General features: G+C 40.4%; 4 protein-coding genes across 6 annotated transcripts; 3 read left to right on the top strand and 1 right to left on the bottom strand.

Moving 5' to 3' along the window:
• On the top strand, positions 1-3,101 carry exosc4 (exosome component 4). The gene is made up of 3 exons (XM_072441603.1): positions 1-222; positions 664-870; positions 2,640-3,101. The coding sequence occupies exons 1-3, from the start codon at positions 52-54 to the stop codon at positions 2,997-2,999; spliced, it is 738 nt and encodes a 245-aa protein (XP_072297704.1). The 5' UTR covers positions 1-51; the 3' UTR covers positions 3,000-3,101.
• A 1,428-nt stretch (positions 3,102-4,529) lies between these two features.
• Positions 4,530-11,955, top strand: gpaa1 (glycosylphosphatidylinositol anchor attachment 1). Its single transcript, XM_072441601.1, has 13 exons — positions 4,530-4,666; positions 4,935-5,015; positions 5,900-6,079; positions 6,406-6,517; positions 6,639-6,786; positions 7,158-7,259; positions 7,371-7,567; positions 7,648-7,844; positions 8,365-8,518; positions 9,025-9,096; positions 9,167-9,360; positions 10,312-10,482; positions 10,933-11,955. Exons 2-13 carry the CDS (start codon positions 4,942-4,944, stop codon positions 11,174-11,176), a joined length of 1,845 nt encoding a protein of 614 aa, XP_072297702.1. The 5' UTR covers positions 4,530-4,666; positions 4,935-4,941; the 3' UTR covers positions 11,177-11,955.
• A 378-nt stretch (positions 11,956-12,333) lies between these two features.
• sharpin (SHANK-associated RH domain interacting protein) lies at positions 12,334-17,873 on the bottom strand. Of its 3 annotated transcripts, none has more exons than XM_072441623.1 (9): positions 17,396-17,873; positions 16,583-16,757; positions 15,512-15,601; positions 15,296-15,437; positions 15,128-15,218; positions 14,653-14,935; positions 14,122-14,216; positions 13,904-14,005; positions 12,334-13,829 (listed from the first exon to the last, which is right to left on the bottom strand). In XM_072441623.1, exons 1-9 carry the CDS (start codon positions 17,651-17,653, stop codon positions 13,779-13,781), a joined length of 1,287 nt encoding a protein of 428 aa, XP_072297724.1. In that variant the 5' UTR covers positions 17,654-17,873; the 3' UTR covers positions 12,334-13,778. The 3 variants fall into 3 exon arrangements, with proteins under 3 accessions (XP_072297724.1, XP_072297726.1, XP_072297725.1); XM_072441625.1 differs by having other exon boundaries at positions 15,512-15,595; XM_072441624.1 differs by having other exon boundaries at positions 14,122-14,213; positions 17,396-17,872.
• A 591-nt stretch (positions 17,874-18,464) lies between these two features.
• LOC140356569 (alanine aminotransferase 2-like) lies at positions 18,465-24,018 on the top strand. Its single transcript, XM_072441600.1, has 11 exons — positions 18,465-18,588; positions 18,677-18,766; positions 18,844-18,952; positions 19,132-19,265; positions 20,015-20,279; positions 20,576-20,655; positions 20,721-20,857; positions 22,655-22,826; positions 22,906-23,061; positions 23,684-23,796; positions 23,879-24,018. The coding sequence occupies exons 1-11, from the start codon at positions 18,481-18,483 to the stop codon at positions 23,967-23,969; spliced, it is 1,455 nt and encodes a 484-aa protein (XP_072297701.1). The 5' UTR covers positions 18,465-18,480; the 3' UTR covers positions 23,970-24,018.
• Positions 24,019-24,484: the final 466 nt, after the last annotated feature.

The raw sequence follows: 24,484 nt of genomic DNA, 5'->3' as shown, positions 1-24,484 counted from the left end.
ACTGACTTGTGGGTAATGTAGTTTTGCAGCCCACGTGGGCCATTTGGAATCATGGCGGGTCTGGAGCTGCTGTCGGACCAGGGATACCGCCTGGATGGAAGAAAAGCTACCGAGCTGCGGAAGGTCCAAGCCCGGATGGGAGTGTTTGCTCAGGCGGACGGCTCGGCTTATATAGAGCAGGGAAACACCAAAGCTCTGGCTGTTGTTTACGGCCCTCATGAAGTAAGTAGCACGGTTAGCTTAGCCGCATAAGCTACAGCATCACACACCGAATAAAGAAATGTCAGAGTTTAGTATTCTTTCTACACTTGAGTCATTATGTTGGATTTATGTAAATTCTAAAAAGTTGAAAATACTTCCGATACTGTACTTACATTTCTATGTTGCTTTATTGCATACATTTAGCTGGAGGGATCCCAGTACATAGTTTGTCCTTCATGTAAATATGTAAATTACCAGTGACCAGGAATAAATCAAGTATACATTAAGCTTATACATGGTCTAAAAATAGACTAATCCATGGACAAAAACACTTCTAAATAATTATCTTTCCAAACCAGGACAAAAAAAATAATAGATTTGATTTAAATAAAACAGCCTGAGTATAGTTTGAGAAACATTGATGGCATTTCCATTTTTCTCTTACCTTTTCTTGTGTTCCAGATGAGAGGGTCCCGGAGTCGCACTCTTCACGACCGTGCTGTTATCAACTGTCAGTACAGCATGGCCACATTCAGCACAGCAGAGAGAAAGCGGAGACCTCACGGAGACAAGAAGTCCACAGAAATGAGCCTCCATCTAAAACAGACTTTTGAAGCGGCAATCCTGACCCAGCTCTACCCACGCTCCCAGATCGACATCTTTGTCAAGGTCAGACATGTAGTACTCGAGCTCCACATGCCCAGACTTCTGACTGGATTTCCAAGTCACTGCGGCGACTTCAATATAATGACTGACATAGATTCAATTCATACATAGGTTCAAGAAATCAATATTGCACAAATCTTGTATTTAAAAAAAAAAAAAAAAATATATATATATATATATATATATATATATATATATATATATATATATATATATATATATATATATATATATATATATATATATATATATATATATATATATATATATACACACTAAAATGGGAGAAATGTAATCATAAATCAACATTGTCAAAAAAAAACAATGCTTTTTGAGATATTTAAGAAAAGAGAACCTTTTATTTTCCCACAATGGGGAACTTTCAGAGTTGCAATGCACAGTTTAAGAACAGCAGGAGAATGGAAGCATAGAATATATGAATAATTTTAAAAATAGACATAAATTAATAAAACCAATTTGCAGGAAGAGTAAAAAATAATACAAAAAAAGACTAAGTGGCTATGACCATGGTTCAGTACAGTGCAGCATATTGACTAAATAAATACCTTTTTATAAATGGTTTATAGTGGGAAGAAAAAAACAAAACTTTTATTAGGGACTACTGCATATTAAGAGTAAAAGTGGAGTGTTTGAAAACTACTCTTGAGAAGTACAAATACATACTCAAGTAAATGTACTGAAGAACACATTAATGGAGTAAGTACTACTGACATCTAAATACTGATGACTTGGGATTTGGCTCGGCCATGTAAGTTTCTGAGGCCGGTGACATGAGGTTCAAACTGGAGGATGACAGTGGCATTGAAGGACAAAATGCACTCCCCTCAGGCAGGAGGCCACTCCCCTCAGGCAGGAGGCCACTCCCCTCAGGCAGGAGGCCACTCCCCTCAGGCAGGAGGCCACTCCCCTCAGGCAGGAGGCCACTCCCCTCAGGCAGGAGGCCACTCCCCTCAGGCAGGAGGCCACTCTCCTCAGGCAGGAGGCCACTCCCCTCAGGCAGGAGGCCACTCCCCTCAGGCAGGAGGCTATGGTCCATCCGGACCAGAACCTCCCGCCACAAGAACAGTTTTCCCTCTGCCGTTGAACTCATGAACACTTAACACCTGCCACTTTAAAAAAACTCAACCAATACTATTCACGCACTGTTTACTTTCTACACTATTTCTTTTGTGAAAATATCTGTGTACATACTGAGACCAGGTTTATTTTTTACCTTATTTTATTAATATATTCTTTAAATTATGCATGCCATATTTGACACCATAAACGTTGCTATTATTATTATTCTTGGTTTCATGTTGCACCTTAACGCAGAAACAAAAAGTTCCTATGTTTGCGAACTGTGTTCAATGACAATGGCAATACAACTTTTCTGATTCGGACAAATTTTCATACGGGGACAATAAAGTGTACAAAACCTTGAGGTTTAAGTGGGTTTACAGCTTTGAGAATTCAGTCGGTACCCAATGAGTTGGTAAATAATAATAAAGTATTCTTAAATGGGCTAGACTGGTCGGTTTTAGATGAGAATGACTCGACTCGGACTCTAACCAAATATAATTACTTTGCACGGGGAGACTAAAGGGCTTCACTTGGCCTCTGCTCAGACTAGTCTGGGGTGACTTAAACCCAGGTCAACGTTAAGAAGAGTTAGTGAGTTATGATTAAAACACTCCACTACACTACGCAAATTACAGATTATATCACAATAACACAACTCATACATTTTAAACTTGTTTACATTCCTCCAGATCCTGCAGTCCGATGGGGGAAACTACAGTGTGTGTGTAAATGCTGCTACTCTGGCAGTGATTGATGCTGGGATCCCAATGCGGGACTACGTTTGTGCTTGCACCGTGGGCTTTGTGGACGAGACTCCACTCGCTGACCTGTGCTACACAGAAGAAAGTGGAGGAATCAGCTCACTGGCCTTAGCATTGCTGCCCCGTGGTGGACAAATCGCCCTGCTTCAGATGGATGCCAGACTGCATCAAGATCATCTGGAAGCCATGATGGAGGCTGCAATGACGGCCTGTAAAGGTGTGAGCAAAGTGCTGGATGAGGTTGTGCGACAACATCTACAAGAGGCCTCAGAGCTCAGTAGAGACTGATGGAGTTGTAACTGTCAGGAGAACGTGGACTTGTTATTCATCATCATAATCCTTGTGTAACTGGTTAAAGAGTGTTGGCTGCATTATTACATTGTGTCTGTCCATTTTGCATCACATCAGGAATTTTAGACACATGCCGTTTTCACTAGAACCCATACAAAAATGAATTGAATTTATCAGTATGACTTCAACAGATAAGAAAACATTGAAGTGTACACATGGTAAAGTTCAAGAGTGTAAATACATCAGTGCATTCCTGTAATTATGTAATAAATAAATGACTACAAAGTATTTTTACTTGAGTAAATCTATTTAAATAGTAAGAATACAAAATATTTCATAACATTGACAGATTCGGTTATATATATATAGTTGCAATAACTCAATTGCGATCCACGTCAAACTTAATCTACAATAACTTGATCATCTGGTAAGTTGAACATATTTACAAGTAGCAAACAATGTTTTTCTTCATTTAGTTTCTTTGAGATACTGAATAAATAACCAAGTTTCATTGTGCACATTTCCTTTTGAACGTTGAATGCAGGTTGAGTAGCTGTAAGAGCTACTGCAAGGGAACGTGTTGACTTATTTGCTTGCAGATAAGGTATTTATGAGTTTTGATGTGCATTTTAAGAGCACTATTTCGAACAAATGTTTTCTTACAGGTGAAACAGCTGAATGGTTTTTCGCCTGTGTGGATCCTTCTATGTGACTCCAGGGAACTCTTTCGTGTGAAGGTTTTCTGACAAATTGAACAGCTGAATAGCTTTTCACCTGTGTGCGTTCTCATATGCAGCTTAAGAGTACTTTTTCTGGTAAATGTTTTCTTACAGGTAGAACAGCTGAATGGTTTTTCAGTCCCTTGGTTAATAAGAGACATGTGTCCATTGTTTCCAGCAGAGTTCATCTCTGGTGTTGTCTTGTACTTGGACAGACCTGAGTTGAGTACTGCGGCGCTTCTGCTTCTGATCTGGAATTGGTTGTAGTGAAGTCCATTAGTCTCCGCGTTCATCAAAGCAACTGACCAGCTGAATGGAGATTCCCAGTCTTCATCGGCGTTAGAAAAGTGTCCAGGCTGTGACACGGTGTTGGTGTCGTCCTGCCCTGTTTCTTGCCTGTGCTCAGCTTGTCTCTGGTGAAAAACGGAGCCCTCTCTTGTCACACAGACTCTAAACTCCGGGACCGTGAGCACGGGCTCGGACTCCCGCCTGACGCTCTGTCCCGCTGCTTCTTCATCCATCTGTGGAGTCTCTTGTATTTTCTGGTTCTTCGGCGCGGGGCCAGAACCAAACGAGTGTTGTATCTGAGAACCCGAACCTCCAAGAGCCGCTAAAGCCGAGTCCAGGAGCCCTTGTTTCCTCTGGCTCTCCTCTTTGTAAATACACACTTGCTGCTCATAGTCCACTATGATTCTTTCAAACAGCACAAATATTTCTTCAGCCGCCGCAGACAGACGGTCATTCACCAAAGCTCTAAGCGTTTGCCTTTGCGACATGTTTAGCATCTTTGTTGTTGGCGTTATGTCCGGGTTCTGTTTCCGGTCCGTCAGGTTTCTCTGTCCCCCCGGAACAAGGAAACAGCGGCGGGTAGCGCTAGCAGCATCAGGCTCAGGATCCAAGCCCATCTCCTACAGCTGGATGTCACCTCCTGTACGGTCTAAATAGGTATGTCTTCTTATATGTTTCTACTAAATCAATAGTTTAAGAGATAAATCACCGACCTCACAAATATATACGTGCTTGAAAGTGTAATAATTGAAGCTGATGCTGGTGACAAGCTAACCACTTCTGTGAATGAATGGTGGCACAAAGTCTATTACAGTGTAGAGCGACAGTTCTAAAACCACATTCTGCCAGTATTATAAGGCAGTAAACAACAAGGAGACATTTTGCATTGCGGAGTCTGATTTGCTTACTTTATTTTGAATACTAGATCCAACATGGGGCTCCTGTCTGACCCAAACAGAAGAAGGGCTTTGATCACTCTTCTCACTCGCCTCAACGCTCCCATATGGTAGGTTTGCATTCATTACAATGTGCAGAAGCTTCTAACCACATTGTACACCTTCTGACATACAAGAGATGAATAATATCAAAGCCAATATCGAAGCCTTCTTTATAAATAAAACCTGTTTTCCTCTTAATTGTACGAAACAATTAATCCAGGCTACATTTCTTTCGGTTCTTTTCGGTGATGTTATATATGTGCATTCTACATCAACAGTGTTAAAACCTCTGAACTTGGTTTGTCATTCAGCTCTAAGGTTCAGCTCTAAGGTTCAGCTCTAAGGTTCAGCTCTAAGGTTCAGCTCTAAGGTTCATTACAGGAGAAGAATACAGAACTGTGAATTATATTCTAAAGTAGAATGCCAATCATTAGATGCAAGAAGAGAACAGCACTGCCTTTTGTTTGTGCATAAGGCTCTAGTTGGCATTTTGCCTGATTATTTATCAAGTTTATTGCACATCAGTTCAAGTATTCGCCGTTTGAGGTCTCAGGGCATTTTTATCTTACAGTCCTGTCATATCAACACAGAGACGGGAAAAAAGGCTTTAATCAACCTGGCTCCCTCCCTGTGGAACAAAACATTGAGACTTTAACTAAACAATTTTATGCCTTTTTAATGATTTTAAAGCACTGGTCAAGGACTACACGCAGTGCCAATGCACTCGTTTTATATAATTGTATCTCATATTGTTTGTGTAATTGTGTTTTTTTGTATTGGTTCATTTTATTGAACGTTTTATTTGTGTTTTTAGTATCCTGTGTTTGTTGTTTATTTTGTGTTGTGTTTTAACAGGGGATCCATGAAAAATAGACCTTTTCTCATTGGGTTTTCACTGTATAAATAAATACAATTAATGAATGAATGATCCCATTTCACATGCTCTTTTCAGTGTGGTGTGCTACATGGCGGGTGTGGCCTGGTTCATGGGCCTGGCTTTTGAGCCCTTCACCCTTCGGACATACATGTCGGAGAATGCCATGGGCTCCACCATGGTGGAGGAGCGTTTCCCTGCTGGAGAGAGGGCTCTGGCCACAGGCAGAGAGTTCGCAGCTCACAAGAGGAAAGCCGGGTGAGGAAAGAGAAAAGAACATCTGATTATACATCCAGCACTGTGTTCTTTTAATATTGGTGCAAAGCTGTAGAATATTTCCCCAATAGTTGTAATGATAGTGAAGATCTCTGAAAGCTTTAATTATGTTGAATCATAAGTTATTGTAATTGCATTTATTCTTTTGCTCCAGCTTCAACTAATTAATGTACAACAGCTTCTACATTATAATTAAACCTCACCAAAGGACCACACAATATTTATGTTACTTAACAACTATTTATTTGTGACTTTTTAGTTGAAGAATGGCAGTTGTATATGTGTGCTGAATAATGTATCTTCTCCAGTGGTATGCCAGTGGATTGGCTGGTGAAGACAATGGAGGCTCGAGGGCTGGAAGTTTTCACCCAAAGATTCTCTCGCACCCTCCCTTTCCCCGATGAGAACAAGGAGCGATATGTGAGTTGATTTGACAGCTGTGTATTGCATAATACAGTCAATAAAACACTTAATTTATGCTCAGTATATCGAGATGCCAAAACGTACTGAGAATTTGTAATAATACATTTAATTGAACTAGATGGTGAAAGGCACAAATGTGTATGGAATCCTGCGAGCCCCCAGAGCTCCACGGACAGAAGCCCTGGTGCTGAGTGCTCCGTGCAGTCCAGGAGAAGACAACAACCAGGCTGTAGGGCTGCTGCTGGGACTGGCACACTACTTCAGAAGTAAGTCATCCACAAACACACAGTGAGTCATGGCAATCAAAATGTGTCAATATTCTTCCTAGCTCTTATGACCTTTTCGGTGCATCGCAGTTATGATTTAGAGCAAAGTGAAGCAGTGGTAGACCTTCAACGCTCAGGCAATCCATAACATACTTAATAATTAGATGCAAACAGCACACAGCGGTCTGATTTAGACAGTTAGTCACCGCACCTTTTATATACATGTGTACTTAATATCTGCATCTTTTACCAAGATCTTGGACCAAATTAGTGTCTGTGTTGTGGTGGAAAACTGCACTTCCCTTATCCAGATTATTTACATTATAATTTGTTTATAGAGAGCTAATGTGATTACATGTTGTGACTATCAGATCAGATTTACTGGGCTAAGGACATCATCTTCCTGGTGAATGAGCATGATCTAATTGGCATGCAGGCATGGCTGGAGGGTTACCACCACACCAACACAACAGGTATACAATCCATAAATACTTCATGCTTCATATATTTTTTACAATCTATATGCCTAGCTCTGAAATACCATACATTTTTAACCACAATATACAATGACGTGCCTCTTTCAGGTATGGATTGGTCTCCTCTACACGGCCGTGGTGGTTCAATCCAAGCCGCTCTGTCTCTGGAACTGAGCAGCGATGTTGTGACCAGTCTCGACCTTGTATTAGAGGGTCTGAATGGACAGCTTCCCAACCTGGACTTGGCAAACCTTTTCTATGCTTTTTGCCAGAAGATTGGTGTCCTTTGCACCATACAAGGAAAGGTAGAAAGTAATGCATCGTCAGCTTCGAAAAACAGAATTATAACGGGTCTTGTGTTTGAGCTCTTTGCATGTGTCCTTAGTTGCAGAGGAACGACTGGGACAGTGTCTCGGGCTATAGCCACGCCGTTCAGACGATGATGCTGATGGTGATGAAGCAGGCCAGTGGTCGGCCCTGGGGAGATCACGGTCTGTTTCTGCGCTACCACATCGAGGCGGCCACCATTAAAGGAGTCAACAGCTTCAGGCAATACAAGACGGACGCGACCACTATTGGCAGGTCAGTGTACACTTTTTGACATAAATTAGTTACACATACAGTACACAAAAGTACTGTATATGTACAGAAGTAAATTTAACTGAACTGAAAAGTAAAAAGTACTATATTTGATTTTAAAGGGTTATTTTTAGCATGTTTATGACAACTTTATGCCTAAAGGTTTTGAGTTCAAGCCCCAGCTTTGAGAAAAATACAAACAGAAACTTTAATTAATAAATTGATTGGCTCCTGAAGACTTAAAATCAGTACTATTCTTTTTCAAAATCACTCAATTTAACAGTTGTGTGAAATACTTTTTGTACCTTGAAGTACATTTGTATTTATTTATTCTTTATGTGCTACTTTTACGAGTTTTTTTTGCACCCTGTCTCTGTACTTTTTTTAAAATTTTTTTGATCAATTTTAATTAAAATAATCAGGCAAAACAGTCAACCGAGCTACTGCCTAAACAAACCCATTTCTAAAAAAACTAAACAATCTCTTCATTGATACTAATTAATACTTCATGGATCTTTTTTAGACTTTTTGAAGGAATGTACCGAAAGCTGAACAATCTCCTGGAACGCCTTCACCAGTCCTACTTCTTCTACCTCATGCCTTCACTGTCTCATTTCGTCTCCATCGGATACTACATGCCTGCCTTTGGTCTGCTCGCCGCCATCCTCTTCATGCGTGTATCCTTTAAACTGGGCACATGCAGTAGTACTAGGACACATAATAGTAAAGGTAACAGTACAGTTAGGCAAGTATTTTTACAGACAATATTGACAAAAATGAAGTAGTCCGACATTTTTTTGTCACTCAGTTGTAAATGTATTGATGTGAATCAGTTGTAAATGTTTTAATGTGAAATGATGGTAAAACAAATGACAAACATGCAGAAATATTACCATATACTCTTATTTGAAAGTTTACAACAACTTTTATTTTTAAGCTCTTTCTGTTGCATTTTTACTATAATGATATACTCAATATTCAAATTTAGCATATCTTCTTCTTCTAAAACAACATAAAAAGAAAAATATATTTATTGCGCACCTCTAATTTACACTCGCATGTACAGTATTTAATTGTGTCTGTGAGCTTCATTATGTTGCATTAGACTGTCAGTGTTTCAAATGCATGAATCATTAAATATTTATTACCTGCTCAATGTTTACTGCCCTTAACGGCCAAACAGGCCTTAGATCTTTGGGTTCAACTTACAGCTCCGCCCCCGCCCCCAGAAGATGGCCTGGCTCACGTCAAACAAGTAAGATTGTATTTATTTAACATATATATACTTTTTACACGTGATATTACATTGTTTTGGGTATTTACAGTCCAACCCGGGGGTCCTGTCCGTGTTGACCCCTCTGGTGATCAGTCATGTGACCGGGGTGGCTCTATATGCACTCCCCATCCACTTCCAGGAGGTGGCCGTGGAACACTTCCCAGTGTCGGAGACTGAGGCTGTGGTGCTGACGGCCATCGCGGTTTACACGGCTGGCCTGGCTCTGCCGCACAACACGCACAGGTACGAATATTAGAAAGTGAATTCCTCTCTGATTTCTTAGATTTATTTGTGTATTTTGAAGATAATTTTAACCCTAGGATTTATTCACAGAACAAACGGACAACAGGAAATTGTAAAAAGAAACCCTTTGTTAAATTGTTAAAAAAAAAAATAGAAAAAATCTATGAACCCTGGAGTCCTTAGATTTGACCTTTTAACCAATCACCAATTTCAATTTAATAAATAAATTCAATAAAAATCTCTAACAGTAAATGGTACTTTTCTTTTATGCCCTTACAGTTCATTGATAAGGTCCGTATTGTAAATGTGTGTTTGACTGAATATGAATTTAAGAACAAATAACAACAAATATGCATTACTGGGGTTTATGCACGTTTTTTAATGCTATATCCCTAGAAAGTCTACAAGGGGTTGATAACTTTTTGTTTTATTTAAATGTGTTGAGTAACCGCCTGCCTCAGTGTTGTTTCCAGCTTTTAAACAATGTCAAAGACTAAAATGGACCAGCTTTGTTGTATTGCTGTTTGCACTCTTGAACAAATCTTGCTTAAAGGGGACATATTATCTAATATCAACTTAAATGAGCTTTTAACCCTTGTTACAACAGCATTTCTTCATTATCTTACTCAAAGTTGTATTGTATTGATTCCCGCATGTTATGTCATGCGTTAATTCTGTTTTGTTCTGCCACTGAGGCTCGAGTGCTCAGAAAGTTTGCATTTTCACCTGCCCCTTATCCCCTCCCACGTCCCTTTGCTTTGTTAGAATTTCTCTTGATGAATGAATACTCCAAGTGATACACGTAGGGTTGTAAAATGTCAATACTAAAGGTCTAAAAGCATGATATGTCTCCTTTAAGATTGATCTAAACTACTTATCTAAAGTTTCTAAAGCTGCTCCTGCTGCTCCCTTTAAGCACACGTCTGAGTAGTTTGTGTTGCTGTGTTGCAGGCTGCTGTCTGGAGAGGGCACGGAGCAGGGCTGGAGGGTGCTGAAGCTGGTGGCCGTGCTGTACCTGGCCGTGCTGCTGGGCTGCACCGCTCTCATTAACTTTTCTCTGGGCTTCATCCTGGCTCTCACCCTGGTGCCCATCGCAGCCTTTGTCACGCCTCATGTCCCCAAGTAAGCATCATTCAAAGGACACAATGAGCTTTTAACCATGTTCTAACGCTCTGGAGGTTTATTTAGCTCCATTCATGCTAGTTTGATGAATCCTGTTTAGTTGTTCCTCTCCTCTCAGAGCTTCAGAAAAAACTGAATTTTTCAGTTTTGTGATGTCATACGTAGGGCTCCTTCTGTGCTGTTTATGAATCATAGAAAGTCACCACCTGGATTCACTGCAACACCGTATTTAAACCCAACTGTTGCAGTGAGTGGCTTCTCATTTCTGAAACAACCATGTGGAAATCATTGGCATCAAGCAAAAACGCAACCAATGTGTGCTGCAATCAAGGCTATAAACCAAATATTAGAGTATGTGACTTTTAGGATAGGTTTTAGTTTTGGTGTACATGTGCCTTATTATAGTCAATAGCGTCAGTTGTAAATAATCTTCAGTTCATCTTCTCCCAGGGTCCTCTCCGCCTTCATCCTGGTCCTCCTCAGCCCGGCCTTCACGCTGCTCTTCTCAGTCTTCCTCTTCCAGGAGCTGCAGGAGCTGCCCGTGAGCTTCCAGGAGGGTTGGATGCTCTTCCTGTCCGTCATATCTCAGGGCATTCTGGACCACTCCCTGTTCGGCTCCCTGGTTTACCCCCTCGTCTCCTTGCTCGTCTACCCCTGCTGGCTGCTCTTCTGGAACATCCTGTTCTGGAACTAGAGCCCGCTTTGAGAAGACTTCTATGGGCTTTGAACCTATTCAAAGGGTTTAAATGACTTTTGACCCAAGGGATAATATGAGTGAATGTGGTTTATAAGCATCTGTTAAGTTAATGCAAGAGTATTGTGCCCTCAAGTGATATTTGAAGGACTTAGGAATGTAGGGAACTTACTTTCTTTTGGAGACACTACAGGTATGTACGGTACTTAAAGGTGCACCACATCACTTTTCTTATCCTTCTGGTTTCCATGGAGATAGATCAGTGGAGAGACAACTTCCTTCAAAGTGAAATGTATGTTTTATCAAGAAAAACACCTGTTTTTGAGTAAATACAAGATAGATTTGGTTGGAACATTCTAGGTAAAGCAATCTCCATGGAGACAAGCAAACAGACTGCAGAACCGAAAACTTATACAGTGCACCTTTAAATATTGTGTTTATCAAAGGGTTTTATGATGTATGTGTGGCCAAACACTGTATATTTATTTGAATGATTACATTTTGAATAAGTGCTGTTTAAATTTTGAACAAAGATTGAAAGACAAATTATTTTTCAGCAAAACGTTTCACACCAGACGTAATTGGAATGTTTGGCAACTCTTTCACATTCTGTTGATGGTTAAACTGTTGGAAAGTCAGTAAAAAATGAACAAATGAAGATGCAATCCCATGTCTCAATCCCAAAGCTCAGACACTGATTTACCATTTTAAACCAAGAAGGGTAAATCAGTAATAACGATGTTACAAATGTTGCTTGGCTTTTAAAGAAATATTTAATGTTCTGTTTGAAATGCACTGTTTTGTTTCTTGTGGGAGAAGGTTTGTGTGAGTCAATATGACAAACGCCTTTTACATTTGTTATATTGTTCAAATAAAATGTTTTATTGACAAGCATTTCCCACTAACTCACTGATTAGACTAAACTCGGCTATTTAGATTAACTTCTAAAAGTGCTGTCACTATACTAAGATGTCCAAATCTATACCAAGGAATGGGTTGAATACAACACAAGACTAAGGCAAAATAGTTCTTTATCTGAACTAGTATATATGACAAGTATTATAAAGCTAAAAAGGTCAGATCATATCCAATTTAGTATCAATATTTACCTTTTACCATCCTAACTCCCTATAACTAAAAAAAGAAACTGCTCATAATCATAGTTGAACTGTGTTTATTCTGCTAATTTTGTACAGCGTTATGTACTGAAGCAGATCCTTTCAGACAGAATCAAGTAAATTAGATGAACAGTGAAAATGTACATCCTTTGCACAATCTCCATAAAAATAATACACATAATACAATGTTATAAAAATTAAAAGCACTTGACGAACCCTGTAAACAACATACTATCGCATCTCTCCCCAAAAGCATTCATTTTCAATAAGGTTAAATGGCACCAGCTGCAGTTGGTACAAGGCTTTTCCCTCAACTCAGTTTCAACCGCCTCATGTCACAAAACGTCCCACCAAACGTCCAGTTCCAAAGACAACTTATCAATCGCCCCCTGTTAAATAAATAGAAGCCGTTTGTGTTTCGTCTCCGCAGCAAAACAAGCCTAAAAATAAATAGTCTTGGCAAAATCAGGGCGGTCGTGGTGGCGTCATGTGATGTGACTATGAAGGCTTACATGCTACAGTGTCCTACAGTGTCCCGCGGACCCTCAGTGCTCTCCGTGTAAATAAAGGCAGGCTGCGTTCACAAAAGTGCAAGAACCTGGTCAACGTGCCGTTTGGACGGAGCGCTGTGTGACTTTTCTGCTCTGCCACCTGCTCGTTTCCATGGACAAGTTATTGCTTTGCCTGGAAAGATCCGCACTATGTCTTTAAACGTATCTAAGAAGACAAGAAAGGGTTGCCAGTGAGCCAAGTACCGTAACAAGTCAGATTTGTGGAGAGGCAATCCATGTGCACAGTTAGAATGCACATTTTTCAAAGTGTTTTTATACATGTAATCGAATAGTTTAATGCGGTACAAGTAAACGTTCCAAGAAACGCAATCTCCATGGAAACAAGCAAGTGACAAACACAATTTCAAGTCAAATGGCGCACCATCAAATTTCAGACTTGAGTATTTTAGTTAGGTTGAGTTTAAATATTTGATTAACTTGATATTGAAACACTCCTCAAAAGCAAAACTACATAAGTAAAAACATTATTAATCCAACTTCTTGAGGTTTGGAAATTGGGAAAAAATGCTAAAGGAGTTTAGCAGTTAAAATATAATAAAATGTAGTGTGCTCCGTTTACTTACCAGCTGAGCTCAGCCACAAATTCTTTTGATTCTTTACAGGGAATTAATCAAGTCGGGACAAACAACCAAGAATTTTGTGTCGCTTTGCCAACTGCTAATCCAATTTTGATGGATTCGTAGAACTATTTCAGAAAACATCGAACCCCATTTTAATTAAAAGGTTTAAGATCGTTACACTAAATGCATTGTAGAAAAAATAATTTGCTACACTCTCCTTTGTCTAAATAAAAAGCACCAGTACAGCTTGCACAGAGTGAACGCAGCCTTGTGAGTTTTAGAGTTAATCAATAAGAGGTTAACCCCCATTCGGTATCAGATTATACACATTTAAGAACATTCCACCAGACAGTCAGCTGCTGCCTAAACCAGCGTCTGCTCGCTCGTCTCGCCTTCCTTTATCCTGTACAACACATAAAGCATGTTAATATGAAAGCTGATAGGAGTGTAAATCCTTGGCGGGCCATTACGGGGCACCTGAAGGGCGTGTGTGTCGGGGCGAGCTGTGGCACAGATCTCACAGCCGGGGCGAGATGGCTTGTTGATGAACGTGCACAAGGGACAGGCCCATTCGGTTTGCTACAAGTGAGAAATATGTGAGATTATGATACTATGCTACTTCAGTCACCAGTACCAAAAGTAACAAAGTAAAAGGAAGATTTTCATAGTAAAGTACTTCATATCTCTAAACTTACCTGTGTTTTACTGGCTTTGTTGGTTTTGTCATTTATTTGTAGATTTTCAAAGTCGAGGATATCTTTAAGGTCGACCCCTGGCCCTGACCCTCCTGCTAATGAAAAATACTAATCATGTATACAGTGTGTCAAATACAAGCACTGTAAATCCTTGAATGTAGCACAAATGTACACATAATTACACCTTGCTCAGACTACACCCGGTGCGCTGTGTTGGAGCGGTGTTCATGCAGAGGGCAGCCCACATGAAGCCCACAGGCTCCCGCTGTAACTAATCATTTACTGTGGAAGGCTGCGGTGTCCAGTCAAAACTGACCTCAACAGAAATAATCTGGAGCAGCGGACAGTGTGGCCGGCTCTACATGGAGCCTGGCATGTGTGCTGCCGCCTTAACCACTAGACCACCGGACAGTACTCTCTGTGCTTTTAATTAAGGTTTGATTCAGATTCCTGGAGCTGCACTGTGTGCAGTCTGAGCTGAACGTTACTGTGTAAATGCATTAAGCATTTGTAGAAGTGTGGTGGCATTACCTTGGTTATTATGCAGCCTGGTGGGCAGGGTGCTGTAGCCCCTGCGGTCTTGGGACATGGGGCCGTTCCCTGGAGGAGGTGGAGGGGCGAGGAGGGCGCTATCCAGGTCCTGCTGGAACAGCTGTCTGGTGATGCGTGCCTGTCGAGCAGAGATCAGGTACAGGTACGCTGTGTCCCCGTCCTTCTGCACCCCATAAGAGGCCAGAGTCCTGGAGTCTGTGCACAGGCACTGGCCAATCACCCAGCGCTGCACCCGAGGGTGAAAACCATACTCTAGGAATACCTACAGGAGATAAAAGGCTGTCAACTTCACATATGTACTATGTACACCAATATCATGTTAGAATAGTACATAAGCCATCACATGGCATCATAGGTAAGTATCATAGGTTTCTCAATAAAGAAGGTTTTTAAAGTTTTTTTTTTTTTTTTTAATCAGACAGCAAATGAACATTGTGCTTTTGGATGAACTGACCTGTTGTTTTAGAGCAGCCACTGTCATGTAAGGGAACACTTTAACTGTGACACAGCAAGACGACGACACATCCTCGACTACCACTGATAAACTGGGGGGGAAGAAGTACAATCTTAAAACAGAAATCTTTCAACAATTCGACCTGAACCTCCGCCCTGGACCTCTTACTTAATTTCCCCGTCTGTGTAGTTGTTTGGAGCGAGCTGGATGGTGAGCTCTGCTTTCTGTCGTGCCAGTGCTGAGGCGTGTTGTGACGCTGCTTGACTGTCCCCGGCTTCTATTGCTTTAGCTAGCTCCAGGCACAGCTCCTCTGTGGCAGAAGAGGAGAGAAGTCAGTGGATCATGAGATCTGAGAAACAACACGACAACAAACAAAGAACCCACCAGAGCGAGGGAGAGAGGGAGCTGAGGTGAATGCCTCTACTGCCGTCTGCGTACCATCCGAGTCACTGGGGTTTATATGTGAAACTGAAACTACAAATGTTTTTGTCATCGTACAATATTCATGATAATGGGTGGAATACTGTGCATACTGAATGAAACACACCACATTGTGAGGTAATTTGAACTTTGAAAAAAAATACAAACTCAATTAAAAAGGGAAAACTAAATCCAATGACTTTCTTGTTAAACCTCATTTTCTCACAATAAATTAAAAGGTAACAACAACCTTGCTTTTTAAAGAATCTGCCTTTTTTAAAGTACATTATCAACCAAATAAAGTTTGAAGTAAGGTGACTGAAACCTTTAGACTGATCATATTTGCAAATAAAGTGCATTATTAATGAAAATCAGATATCATGTATTATCTTTGTTATAAAAAGGTCTTTTCATGTAAGTATAAGAGTCTTCATAGTCCAGATAATAACTACAATTATCAAACCACGACTAGTTACAATTAGTTGCTTTATCGTGGCAGCCCTGTATGGTGGATGATGCATTAATCAAAATGAGTCAGGTGAAAATGCATGAACTTGAAAAAAACAGAATTAATGTTGTTGCTTATGAACATTTACAAACAGCATTAAACTATGGCAACCCCAAAAAGGTTGATTTTAAGCATCTTCCATTAGGAACAATGGACAAATCTAGATTATAATTTTGTGACAATATTTAAACGTTTTTATGGCAACCCATCAGAAATATACCAAAACATGCCTGTGAATGTCATGTTCAGGTTAAAGTATTGAAATGAATGAATGAATCGCTAAACGTACAAAAAAAAAAAGTGCAGAAATATCACAGTGTCACAGTGTAATATCACAGTATACAGTGTACGAATATGTGAAATACAACATTGCAAGTTTGTTTTTTTAATCTGCAGTATTTGCTGCCCGTTTACATATAAAATTATAGACAATATATTTTGTTTTTTTAATTTTGCAGATTTCCAAAACCACAATTGCTATATTATAAATGTTTCTATTCTCCCCTATGTTCTGAAGGTGAAGGTACCTCTATGAGCCTCTCTGAGCGAGGACATGACCACAGTGGCCCACTCTTCGGCCTCGCGGTCACACCGGAAGTTGAAGCGGATGCAGTCATGGGGTGGAGCGGCCAGGCGCATCTCATGACAGCGAGGGGACTTCACCTCATACTGCACTGAGCGCAGGTCAAACTCTGCAATGAACTGGAGGATATGAAGCAGAAAAACACATCTTTTAAAAGGTAATCAACGTTGTGTTGTACTCCCTATGTTCAGGTTCTTAGATTCAACAAACAAAATTAAAAGCAGAACAGTTTTCCAGCAAGGTTCTCCTGAGCAAGAGTCTCACTTGTAAATCTCTCAGATGTTTGAGCATTGAGATAAAAATCACTTTTAAATCAGAATCAGAAAAGGTTTAACAGTAACAGAAAGTAATTCGTCCATCAAGCTGTCATTATTATGATGCCATATATAGTAACCCTTTAGCCTATATTATGTGTTTGTGATGCAGCTTAAGGGAAAATTAAAGTAAAAAAATGATTGACATGTTGGCAATGGCTGAATAGGGCTGAACATTGGCTGAATATGTTTAAAGTTAGGAATACTGCCTTACAAACCAACATCTATTACGGTATGTCCCTGATCATCAGTGACTTGGGGATGTGTGGATGTTTGTTGCCTGTGGGATCATTGTTGTGGCACAGTGAAGTTGTGATGTTTGACTACCTTAAAATGGCGAGATACAGGCCGATATGACATCATGATGCATCAGGTTGATTCAGAACCTTCCAGCTAAAACTGACACATGTAAATGAATATGAAAACATGTTTGCGGAGCTCACCACGCTGCGGCTGCCGCTCGTGTCCCGCAGCGCCAGGCGGAACTCTCCGGCACGGCTCGGGTCCATGGAGAGCTGCAGGCGGAGCGCCTCGCTCCCTGCCCCGGGAAGGCACAGCGGCCGGATCCCGGAGTGGCACACCGAAACCCGCACTGACATGAGTACCGTGTTGCAGCAGGCAGCGGGAGCAGGGCCGCCGCACACAGCCTGCTGAGAGGCAGGCAGCGGGGCTGGGGGAGCCCATCCCGAGCTCAGAGCCATGACTCTGCTGCGGCGAACCGAACCAGGAGCGCAGTCCCGCCGCAGGTGCAACAGAAGCCCGCAGCTGAAGACCGAGGATCAGACGGTCCTCCGGGCCTTCAACAGAGCGTGTTGTCCTGGGTCGACAGTACGGTCTTCACTACGTTCTGATGAGCGACCCATGTCTACCCGAACCGAGCAGACAGAGTGAAAGAAAAACAAAACAGGAAGTACTACTGCACACCCTTTATTTATGTCCGACTAGGAACCAAAATTGAAAACATATTTCAGTTCACTACAAGTCAAACCCATGATCTACAAACCTCTGAGAAAAATACAAAGATGCCATGACTCCGTTATCATAGCAATAGAGCAATTCAACTTAAAATATTATATATTTTGAATGAGGAAAGGTATTCACAAAATCCTTCACCAAAATCAGGAAGCCAGAAACCCATGAATGGAGCTCGAGATGAAACTATAATTTAATGCACCCATGGATGGAAAGTCAGAAACGTCCATTGATGTCAACATTGGAAAACTCTGCCTCTAAATATTTGGCATTGTCTCACATTAAAAGATGTTGTTAACAATCCTGCACTTGACAAACCCTTTTCTTATTTTGTAAATTGATTTATAGTTGATCAAAAAACATTCATGAACAGAAATGTTTGAAATGCCATCCCTCTTTTTAAAATACTTCAAGAACATCCACAGTTAAGTTAAACATTAATCTCCAAAATGACTATCCAAGTTCAGGTTAAGAATCATTTTCTAAGGTCACAACGGTATAACATTTATAAAGCATCTAGCACACAGTGAAAGAAGCAGAGACTGTGACTAACAAGATGTGTGGTGTTCTTCGGGAGATCAGTCCCCGTGTGAGGAGCATCAAGCCTCTGCAGTCCTCAGTCGTGGCCCTCAGAGCAGGGCAGATCGAAGAGGAGCTCACACAGGTTTTTGTTTTTCTTTCATAAATTCATCTCTTAACTTTGTTACAATTTATGCCTGAACCTTCAAACACTGTCTTTCATTTTTGTGCAGGGTGTGAAAAAGTCCTTCAGACAGTTGATAAACCTGATATGGGGCGATCCTCAAAGTGCTGGGATTAAACCTCTTACATTTGTCCGACAGGTCTGACTTCTGCTCGCACTTGTCAAGTTCATCTGTTTACGTTTAATGTTTAGTAGACTAATTTTCACATGTGTTAGGTGCTGTCTGCATGTTTGTACCCTCAGCTCTTGGACAACGATAGACTTCCTGCAGATGCCAGACAGAGAGCTAAAGCACTGCTCAGTGAGTGTCAGGGGGGCAGCTTAGGTAAGTATGTAGCTGTGGTAGAAATACCGGTAACAATAAATACAATTACTATAATAAAGTTACATAAATGTATATATTTTAGAGTATTTCATTACATGACTGTACCTTTGCTTTTCATGTTAGGGAATTGTTTATAATATGTTGTTGTATTTTTCTCATCAAAATATCTTTTGTTTCAGGCTCATACACAGACCTACCCGGCATTCCACAGGTGGTTCGGGAGATTTCAGACTTCATTACCAGACGGGATGGTGGCGTTCCCTCATACCCTGAAAACATCCTCCTTGCTCCCGGCTCTCAATGGGCACTGCAGGTAGGCTTTAATGTCTCATACATTTGACAAAGTGTAAACCAGTGTTCAAAGGAATACTTTGAAAATGTATTTAGTATACCCTTGAAGAAAATCTGGAAATGGACACGTTTAGGCTTCTGTTAGATTATAGCAATGCCCGATAAATAAATGCATCTGCCAAATGTCTGAAATTGTAAATTGTTGGATACTGTGTATCACTGTGCTCTGAGATTCAACGGGTTGGGGGAGGCTCACCCATCACTGTGAACTCTATACCAAGGCTGGATGGCCTTCTTTAGGTGCCAGGAGGTTCACACATTGGATGCTTTTAGTGTATAAAGTTATATGTGGCTGTGCACCTCCCTACTAGGGTGCCCTGGGGCGCAGAGCGGAGGGTCATTATGCCCTGCGCTCATTGATCTGTTTGGTTTGTCTGACCCTCATGTGAGGAGCTTTCTCCAGTCAGAGTATATCTCCCAGAATTGGTCTCAATCAGGAGTTTTCATTCGATTTTAAAAGACAAAGAGAGTGAATCTTTAAAAAAACATCTGTGCTTTATAACTGTCATACAGAAAATGGACAAATTTGACTGACTTTGGACTAAATGGGACTTTTATTTTGGACTTGTGCCTTAATTCTCTTTGTCTCTCGTTTTTGTTTATTTATTGTTCTCTCTTGTCCTGTTTCAAGCAATTCCTTTATAACCTTTCCCTGATTGCACATTTACTACACACTAACTATCATTCTTAAAATGTAATCTTATTGTTTAGAACATTTTAAACCTGCTGGTGCATGGTGGTGGTGGTGCTGGTGGTGGTGATGGGGCGGTCAGGTCGGGGGTGCTGACTCCAGTGCCCACTCACGTCACTTCCATCATGTCCCTGATGGGTTTGGGAGGTGTGTCCGTGCCGTACTACCTGAGCGAGGAGCAGGGCTGGAAGGTGGAGGTGGAGGAGCTGAACCGAGCACTGGAAGCTGCAAAACCAATGTGTAATCCTGTGGCCATTTACATCATCAATCCTGGAAATCCATCAGGTAAGATTCAAATTGAAATCTCTTTATGGAATAGTGCTAATAAAAACAAGAACGTAGTATTTTGGGGGGAAAGCTTTGATATTTAGAGCTTATCTCTCTTTTTGATACCATAAATTGATAAATAAAATGTTACTTAGAATATGGATAATTGCAACTAAAAATATTCACCCTTTACCCAGAACATTTATCTTTTACGAAATGACTATCTATTGAGACATATTGAGATCACATTGCCTCATTTACAGTTTACAGTGCAGTATTTGTATTGACAAAAAAAAAACTTATTTATACGACAGGTCATGTTCAAAGTAGAAAATCTATCCAAGACGTGATTCGGTTTGCGTCAGAGAAGAGGCTCTTCCTACTGGCCGATGAGGTTTGTCCGTTACACACTTGTACATTTGTGACATTTGATGTGAGCAAATTCAATTTCATCTGCAGGTTTATCAGGACTGTATTTACAAGGAGAACATAGAGTTTGTGTCTTATAAGAGGGTTCTGGCTGAGATGGGACCACCTTTTTCGAACACAGTGGAGCTAGCGTCGTTTCACTCTACATCCAAAGGCTTCCTGGGAGAGTTAGTATTCCGTTTGAACTACAGTATATTATGATTATTCATTAATTCATTCATTCATTTCCTGATTTAGAGTCGATAAGATACACATGGTGAATCTGCATTTCAGTTTTATGCAGCTAAAATCTGTAACAGTTCCTTAAGATGTGAGACAGGCCTCTACTCTGACAATGTTCATATATAAGCTAAAATCACTTTTGTTTAGTTGTGCATATGACTGAATGGATTTAATTTGCACTCTTCTCTTTTATGTCTTAAACTGTTTTGTGATTTATATAATATACATAATAATACATTCTTTCCTGTTGAATAACCATGCCTTGCTTTAATGGGATTCAGCAGCATTGCCATGACAGAGTTCATCGTGTCATTTAGGCGACTGATGACCTTATACTTCAGAGTTATAATAAGAGTCTGAAGAGTGTTCATTGGAGCCTGACAGAACAGGAGACTGGCACCACAGTATTATTCTGAATGCATCATTATAAGTATATTACTTTGAGCTTATGTAGTGTTATGTACACCACGGTGGGGCTCTGTACAGGGTGTGCAGTACATTCTGAACAGGTTAATTTTTACACTGTCTGAACACAGATTGACCAGGCATGACATTTACAATTCACCCTGGAGAGACACGGAGACCACGAGAAAGGACTGTTTAGCAAGCTTTATTACGTGAGTTATTTGGCGCTCAGACCCCGGCGGAAGACGTTGCAATCATGGGCACTCCATGATCTATTTGTATTCGATGTCTCCCCCCGGAGCCTGGAGACTGGTGGTGGTAGATGTGGAGAGAAGGTAGAGGATAAGGGGAATGTAGAGGAGGAGCTGGGGAGGCGGTGGGTCGCAGTACGGTTTGAGCGGCCGAGCCATCTGCCTGAGGGCTTAAATGCGACCGCCTGGTGCCGATTGGAGCGGGGAGGAGCGACTTGAGAGCGTTGAATGGGGATGAGGAGCAGATGCGAGGGCCATGGTACAGACGCCCCCTGACCTTTCACCCTACTTCTTGGCCGGGAAAAACTGCATAACATCTTTGGGATAAGCGCAGAAACCTGGGAGAGTCCATGGTGAAGTGAGGGATCTGACTCTCACAGACGGACAGGCGGGCGCCCGCTTGAGTGCGATGATGGCGCTGGGGAGAGGGGTCCTTCCATGGTGGCCTTGACGTAGATGGATGGAGTTAGGTCTTCCAGGCTGAATTTACGCAGGCTTCCTTAGTGGTGGAAAATACTTTTTTTGAACTGGACTGAAAAGTAGAAAATAATTGTCATTTTAAGCACATTTATCGCGTCAAAACTTGTATGAAATGCTTTTAGTTTTTACTCTTAATGTACATATTTAAACAGGCACTTCAAAACCTTTACTTAAGTATGTTTTTGAATGTGATACTTTTACTTGACTCCTTCTTCCACTTCTGCATTATTACTACCTTCCTATTACTGGTATTAACGTGAAAAATATAATAATATAAATCTGTAATTCACTTTAATTCACAATGTCTGCTCAATCAAGGATTTCCAAACTGGTTGTGTAATGGGGTGAAAAAGATAATTGCTTTGACACTTTATGCAATTATCTAAATTTAATATTTTGTATCTGATTGAAACTTTGATCAATTTTAAAATAAACTATTCAAAATATGTTTAAACCTTATTAAATTGCATTAAATCATTGTGTTTATTATAACATTTATATACAATTTATGCGATTCTGGTATTGAGATTTTGGGATCCTCTATATTAGATTAATAGACCTTTAATTAAATGACACGTTTACATTTTTCTAATTGTATCGACCCAGGTGTGGCTTGCGAGGTGGTTATGTTGAGTTGGTGAACATGGACCCAGCGGTTATGAAGCACGTGTTCACCATATTCTCCAAAGACAATACTCCCACTCCAAGTCAGATTGCCCTGAGTGTGATGGCAAATCCTCCACAACCGGGAGACCCTTCTTATTCCCTCTACGCAGTGGTTAGTGCATGATTAAACTGTATTACTGGTCATTTAGGAAGGTAAAAATGCTTAAGTTTGGCTTGTTTTTTTTTTGTAGGAGACACAACAAATCCGAACCACAGTCACGGGTAATGTAAGAAGAGTGCATGAGGTTTTGAGCAGCCTGCCCGGTGTCTCCTCTCAGCCAGTGGAGGGTGGAGCCTTTGCATTTCCAAGACTAAACCTGCCATCAAAAGCAATTCGTACTGCAAAGGTTAGAACATTGATATTAAGGATCCACAAGCCCATTTAGAAAGTCAGGGCACTGCAAAAATAAAACTGGAAATACAATCATTTGCCATAAGATTTAAATTCACAAAAGAAAAACACAATTGATTTAGACGTCTTTATTTTCACTTGCTCAAAAAAATAAATCATGTAATACATTATACAATAGAATCTGATGGATTGTCACCAAATAATAATGGAATTATCAAATTACTGTATAGTTTGTAGTCAAAGTTTATAGTGTTTAAAGTTGTAATTATTACCTTGTTTGGTGGGATAGACCAGCTGTAAATATTTATCAAAGTTCTAAAATTCTAACTAAAAGTTTACAGGGAGTAAAGCCGAGTTCCAATAACTGAAAATGCAGGGCCCTGGTTTATGGTTGCTAGGGAACAGTTGCCCAAAATCCACTTTCCCAAAAATGTCAAACAGGGGGAAAATGGGCAAAATTTTTAGCCATATCTTAAATAGAATCCCAAGTTTTAGTGAAATGTGTTTAACCTGTCATATGCACATTGTCCCAACAGGCTTAGGTTTGTGATATTAGAAGTAAATACAAGAGATACTTTTACAAATCTTGATGTCAGAATTATGCATTGTGATATTAGGAGCTGAAAATGGAGCCAGATACATTTTACTGCCTCAGACTTCTGGAAAACACCGGTGCATGTATCGCCCCTGGATCAGAGTATGGACAAAAAGATGGAACCTACCACATACGGTATGCTACAAATATGAGAATGAAAAATCTAATCGAATTCTTTATACACACAAATTGCATATAATAAACAACTCTTTTGCAGATTTTGCATTACGGCCAAAAGGGACAAAATAGAGGACCTGCTGACGCGCTTAGTCGCCTTTCACACACAGTTCATGGATGAGTTTTCTTGAATTAGGAGACCTTTATTTTAATGTTTCATATTATTTACATTTATACCAATGTAAAAAATGAATAGAAATCATTTGTAAAAGAAAAAGAAATAAAAGAAAAAAACTGAGGAAAATCCTTTGTCCTAGTGTCACGATACTAAAATGCCAAACTTCATTTCAATATTGAGAAACATTCTATTCTCGATACCACAATGAAGAAAAAAAAAAGTCTTATTTAGATCAATGTTTCAAACAATAGCCTGACATTTTAAAACATTAAAGGCGCAATGGAAGATTTTTTTGGCGATTTGAGCACTCAGGGTGAAGTGCACATGCGCACTCCCCCGTGTGGACTGATACAACACACACGTGCGTTTGTTTATTAGCGCAATGGATCACATCGCATCTCTTGTCTCCCGTAGATTTCCGTCTCTTCTGAGTCAGCTCGAACTGTCTTTCTCCGTCTTCATTTTGTCCCGTACACTGAGGGAACTATATTATGATAGATCAATGCGCTTAGACACGCGGAAAAGTGC

The sequence above is a fragment of the Eucyclogobius newberryi genome, unplaced genomic scaffold (genome assembly GCF_026437365.1).
Source record: "Eucyclogobius newberryi isolate DKJ021-1_F unplaced genomic scaffold, fEucNew1.0.hap1 SCAF_12, whole genome shotgun sequence".
Lineage (NCBI taxonomy): Eukaryota > Metazoa > Chordata > Actinopteri > Gobiiformes > Gobiidae > Eucyclogobius > Eucyclogobius newberryi.
This window is presented reverse-complemented; position numbering and strand designations above follow the sequence as displayed.

What these genes read in the sequence shown, in the direction of transcription:
- LOC140356569 (XM_072441600.1), top strand. Translation starts at nt 18,481, where the DNA reads ATGTGTGGTGTTCTTCGGGAGATCAGTCCCCGTGTGAGGAGCATCAAG. An exon ending in CTTATTCCCTCTACGCAGTG is followed by an intron (nt 22,827 to 22,905) that starts GTTAGTGCATGA and finishes TTTTTTTTGTAG; the next exon opens with GAGACACAACAAATCCGAAC. An exon ending in AAGCAATTCGTACTGCAAAG is followed by an intron (nt 23,062 to 23,683) that starts GTTAGAACATTG and finishes TTGTGATATTAG; the next exon opens with GAGCTGAAAATGGAGCCAGA.
- exosc4 (XM_072441603.1), top strand. Translation starts at nt 52, where the DNA reads ATGGCGGGTCTGGAGCTGCTGTCGGACCAGGGATACCGCCTGGATGGA. An exon ending in TTGTTTACGGCCCTCATGAA is followed by an intron (nt 223 to 663) that starts GTAAGTAGCACG and finishes CTTGTGTTCCAG; the next exon opens with ATGAGAGGGTCCCGGAGTCG. An exon ending in AGATCGACATCTTTGTCAAG is followed by an intron (nt 871 to 2,639) that starts GTCAGACATGTA and finishes ACATTCCTCCAG; the next exon opens with ATCCTGCAGTCCGATGGGGG.
- sharpin (XM_072441623.1), bottom strand. Translation starts at nt 17,653, where the DNA reads ATGGCTCTGAGCTCGGGATGGGCTCCCCCAGCCCCGCTGCCTGCCTCT. An exon ending in TGGCTGCTCTAAAACAACAG is followed by an intron (nt 14,936 to 15,127) that starts GTCAGTTCATCC and finishes TATCTCCTGTAG; the next exon opens with GTATTCCTAGAGTATGGTTT. An exon ending in CAGGCTGCATAATAACCAAG is followed by an intron (nt 14,217 to 14,652) that starts GTAATGCCACCA and finishes ATTTTTCATTAG; the next exon opens with CAGGAGGGTCAGGGCCAGGG.
- gpaa1 (XM_072441601.1), top strand. Translation starts at nt 4,942, where the DNA reads ATGGGGCTCCTGTCTGACCCAAACAGAAGAAGGGCTTTGATCACTCTT. An exon ending in GCCTGGCTCACGTCAAACAA is followed by an intron (nt 9,097 to 9,166) that starts GTAAGATTGTAT and finishes GGGTATTTACAG; the next exon opens with TCCAACCCGGGGGTCCTGTC. An exon ending in GTCACGCCTCATGTCCCCAA is followed by an intron (nt 10,483 to 10,932) that starts GTAAGCATCATT and finishes ATCTTCTCCCAG; the next exon opens with GGTCCTCTCCGCCTTCATCC.